At 45.8% G+C, this 5000-nt stretch overlaps 1 protein-coding gene across 2 annotated transcripts in view; it reads left to right on the top strand.

The window, feature by feature from the left end:
* Positions 1 to 5000, top strand: part of jag2a (jagged canonical Notch ligand 2a) — a 32233-nt gene that overhangs the window by 20549 nt on the left and 6684 nt on the right. For both annotated transcript variants that reach the window (XM_053679362.1, XM_053679363.1), the window contains 6 exons: positions 635 to 748; positions 852 to 965; positions 1058 to 1174; positions 1286 to 1313; positions 1487 to 1572; positions 2502 to 2615. In XM_053679362.1, the coding sequence (XP_053535337.1) occupies positions 635 to 748; positions 852 to 965; positions 1058 to 1174; positions 1286 to 1313; positions 1487 to 1572; positions 2502 to 2615 (573 nt within the window). The remainder of the gene's footprint in view (positions 1 to 634; positions 749 to 851; positions 966 to 1057; positions 1175 to 1285; positions 1314 to 1486; positions 1573 to 2501; positions 2616 to 5000) is intronic.

The raw sequence follows: 5000 nt of genomic DNA on the forward strand, positions 1-5000 counted from the left end.
TCTTCCTCTCTCCTCTTCTCTTCTCTCCTCCTCTCTCCTTCTCTCCTCCTCTCTCCTTCTCTCCTCCTCTCTCCTTCTCTCCTCCTTCTCTCCTTCTCTCCCCTTCTCTCTTCTCCTCTCCTCTCTTCTTTCCTCCTCTCTTCTCTTCTCTTCTCTCCTCCTCTCCTCTCCTCTCTTCTCCTCTCTTCGGTTCTCTCCTCCTCTCTCCTCCTCTCCTCTCTTCTCCTCTCTTCTGTTCTCTCCTCCTCTCTCCTCCTCTCCTCTCTTCTCCTCTCTTTTGTTCTCTCCTCCTCTCTCCTTCTCTCCTCTTCTCTTCTCTCCTCCTCTCCTCCTCTCCCCTTCTCTCTTCTCCTCTCCTCTCTTCTTTCCTCCTCTCTTCTCTTCTCTCCTCCTCTCCTCTCCTCTCTTCTCTTCTCTTCTCTTCTCTCCTCCTCTCCTCTCCACTCCTCTCTTCTCTTCTCTCCTCCTCTCCTCTCTTCTCTCCTCTCTTCTCTCCTCTGCACTCTCCTCCTCTTCTCTCTGCTCCTCTCTCCTCTTCTCTCCTCTCTTCTCTCCTCCTCTCTTCTCTTCTCTCCTCCTCTCTCCTCTCTTCTCTCCTCCTGTCTCCTCACTGATCCCTTGTTTCTGTGTGCAGAGGTAAACGAGTGCGAGTCTGAGCCGTGTATGAACGGTGGTCTCTGTGTGGACCTGCTCAACGACTTTTACTGCCACTGCACCGACAACTGGAAGGGCAAGACCTGTCAATCACGTAAGTGTGTGTGTGTGTGTGTGTGTGTTTTCATGTATGTGTAGATATCAGGTTAACCTTGTCTCTCTGTGTGTGTGTGTGTGTGTATATGTGTGTAACACAGGAGAGAGTCAGTGTGACTCCACGACGTGTTTGAACGGTGGAACCTGCTTTGATCACGGAGACTCGTACCGCTGTGTGTGTCCACCTGGTTTCGGAGGCAGCACCTGTAACTCAGGTGAGCTTCAGCACCACAGCGCACGGCAACACTAACAGGACAAACACTAAACGGAAGACTTGTCTCTCTGTCCTCTCCCTGCACCTCTGCAGCGACCAACAGCACGTGCGACTCCCAGCCGTGCGCTAACGGGGGGACGTGCGTCGGAGGGGGCGGAGCTTTCACCTGCATCTGCAAGGACGGGTGGGAGGGGCCTACTTGTACTGAGAGTAAGGCCATGCCCACACATTTTAATTACTTTAACAAAGCTGGAGGTTTCATGTGTGTAGGTGCGTCATGTGTGTTAATTACGAGTTTTTATTTATTTTATTTTTTTATAGACGTGGATGACTGCAATCCCCATCCGTGGTAAGATTTATCAACTAAAATGTGATGATGTGAAATAGTAATCGATGTTTATTTAAAATTCAGTTTAAATCTGTGTAGTTGTAAAGACTGTGTGTGTGTGTGTGTGTGTGTGTGTCTCTCTCTCTCTCTCTCTCTCTCTCTCTCTCTCTCTCTCTCTCTCTCTCCCTGTGCAGTTATAATGGAGGAGAGTGTGTGGACGGAGTGAACTGGTTCCGGTGTCAGTGCGCTCCTGGGTTTGCCGGTCCCGACTGTCGCATCAGTGAGCCTGTTATACCTGGGTTTTGTTTTTTTTTTACAGAAAAAATGATATGACGTTCGTTACGAGACCGATCCGCTTTCATTTTCAGACCCGGAGGATAATCAGCGCGGTGTGTTTGGAAAATTAAATGTACAATTAAATATTCAGCATTGTCATAAATACCCATAAATATCCCCATAAAGATGGGGATAAATAATAATAATAATAATAATAATAATAATAATATGTAAAGAAACGTGAGGAAAAAAAATAGGGGTGTAATAATTTATTATTATTATTATTATATTTATTAAAATAGTCAGCTCCAGAATTATTGGCACCCTTGGTGTAAAGATAGATTTAAAAAAAAAAGATATATATATATATATATATATATATATATATATATAAATGATCAGAAATGTCTGTGGTTAATTGATTTAATCTCACACCGAACATCTGAAATAAATGTTCTGTGAGATTTCTTTAACATATGAAAGAAATCGAATCTGATTTTACTTTCATTCTGTTTTTTTATCTTAGTATCTAAGGATTCCTAAGTCGCTGTTCATGACTTCCTGTTTCACTTCCTGTCTCCCCGGAGCAAAAGTGTTAGAGAACAAATGCAAATAAAACCAGAGGAAAGTCGAGCAAGAGTCCTAAAATAATGATTCAAAAGTTTCAAACATCTAGATTTGCATTGATAACTTAAACACAAGATAAAAAAAAACAAACAAGTTTGTCAGTTCCGGAATTATCGGCACCCTTAAGACTAACAATAATGCGCTATAAACAAAAACAAAACAAAACAAATAACGATGTATTGTACTGTGTATGGGATTTGAATTTAACGATTGAATTGATAGTATTGATTTGTGTCACTTCTGATGGTTTCCATTTAAATACGTTCACGTAAAAGCTTGCTTTCCGTCTTCCTGTCGCGTTCCCAGACGTGGACGAATGTCAGTCGTCTCCTTGCTCTTACGGAGCCACGTGTGTGGACGAGATTAACGGATATCGGTGTGTGTGTCCTCTGGGCCGAGCTGGATCCCGCTGTCAGGAGTGTGAGTACAGCCAGGAGAGACTGCATAATGACCAGCGTTTAGTGTATTATATAGGATTAGTGTTGATAAACTGACGCTGTATCTACTGACACGTTCTCAACATCTACCGACACGTTCTCAACATCCACTGACACGTTCTCAACACCTACTGACACGTTCTCATCTACCAACACGTTCTCAACATCTACTGACACGTTCTCAACATCTACCGACACGTTCTTAACATCTACCGACACGTTCTCAACATCCACTGACACGTTCTTAACACCTACTGACACGTTCTCATCTACCAACACGTTCTCAACACCTACCGACACGTTCTCAACGCCTCCTGACACGTTCTCAACATCTACTGACACGTCCTCAACATCTACTGACACGTCCTCAACATCTACTGACACGTCCTCAACACCTACTGACACGTTCTCATCTACCGACACGTTCTCAACATCTACCGACACGTTCTCAACACCTACCGACACGTTCTCAACATTTACCGACACGTTCTCAACACCTACCGACACGTTCTCAACACCTACCGACACGTTCTCAACACCTACCGACACGTTCTCAACACCTACCGACACGTTCTCAACATCTACCGACACGTTCTCAACACCTACCGACACGTTCTCAACACCTACCGACACGTTCTCAACACCTACCGACACGTTCTCAACACCTACCGACACGTTCTCAACACCTACCGACACGTTCTCAACACCTACCGACACGTTCTCAACACCTACCGACACGTTCTCAACATCCACCGACACGTTCTCAACATCCACCGACACGTTCTCAACATCCACCGACACGTTCTCAACATCTACCGACACGTTCTCAACATCCACTGCCACGTTCTCAACATCTACTGACACGTTCTCAACATCCACTGCCACGTTCTCAACATCCACTGACACGTTCTCATCTACCGACACGTTCTCAACATCTACCGACACGTTCTCAACATCTACCGACACGTTCTCAACATCTACCGACACGTTCTCAACATCTACCGACACGTTCTCAACATCCACTGCCACGTTCTCAACATCCACTGCCACGTTCTCATCTACCGACACGTTCTCAACATCTACCGACACGTTCTCAACATCTACCGACACGTTCTCAACATCTACCGACACGTTCTCAACATCTACCGACACGTTCTCAACATCTACCGACACGTTCTCAACATCCACTGCCACGTTCTCAACATCTACTGACACGTTCTCAACATCCACTGCCACGTTCTCAACATCCACTGACACGTTCTCATCTACCGACACGTTCTCAACATCTACCGACACGTTCTCAACATCTACCGACACGTTCTCAACATCTACCGACACGTTCTCAACATCTACCGACACGTTCTCAACATCCACTGCCACGTTCTCAACATCCACTGCCACGTTCTCATCTACCGACACGTTCTCAACATCTACCGACACGTTCTCAACATCTACCGACACGTTCTCAACATCTACCGACACGTTCTCAACATCTACCGACACGTTCTCAACATCCACCGACACGTTCTCAACACCTACTGACACGTTCTCAACATCTACTGACACGTTCTCAACATCTACCGACACGTTCTCAACATCTACCGACACGTTCTCAACATCCACCGACACGTTCTCAACACCTACTGACACGTTCTCGACATCAACTGACACGTTCTCATCTACCAACACGTTCTCAACACCTACTGACACGTTCTCAACGCCTACTGACACGTTCTCATCTACCAACACGTTCTCAACGCCTCCTGACACGTTCTCAACACCTACTGACACGTTCTCAACACCTACTGACACGTTCTCAACATCTACTGCCACGTTCTCATCTACCAACACATTCTCAACATCTACCGACACGTTCTCAACACCTACCGACACGTTCTCAACATCTACTGACACGTTCTCATCTACCGACACGTTCTCAACATCTACCGACACGTTCTCAACATCTACCGACACGTTCTCAACATCTACCGACACGTTCTCAACATCTACCGACACGTTCTCAACACCTACTGACACGTTCTCAACATCTACTGACACGTTCTCATCTACCAACACGTTCTCAACATCTACCGACACGTTCTCAACGCCTACTGACACGTTCTCATCTACCAACACGTTCTCAACGCCTCCTGACACGTTCTCAACACCTACTGACACGTTCTCAACATCTACTGCCACGTTCTCATCTACCAACACATTCTCAACATCTACCGACACATTCTCAACATCTACCGACACGTTCTCAACACCTACCGACACGTTCTCAACATCTACTGCCACGTTCTCATCTACCAACACATTCTCAACATCTACTGACACGTTCTCAACATCTACTGCCACGTTCTCA

Source organism: Ictalurus punctatus, chromosome 3 (genome assembly GCF_001660625.3).
Source record: "Ictalurus punctatus breed USDA103 chromosome 3, Coco_2.0, whole genome shotgun sequence".
Lineage (NCBI taxonomy): Eukaryota > Metazoa > Chordata > Actinopteri > Siluriformes > Ictaluridae > Ictalurus > Ictalurus punctatus.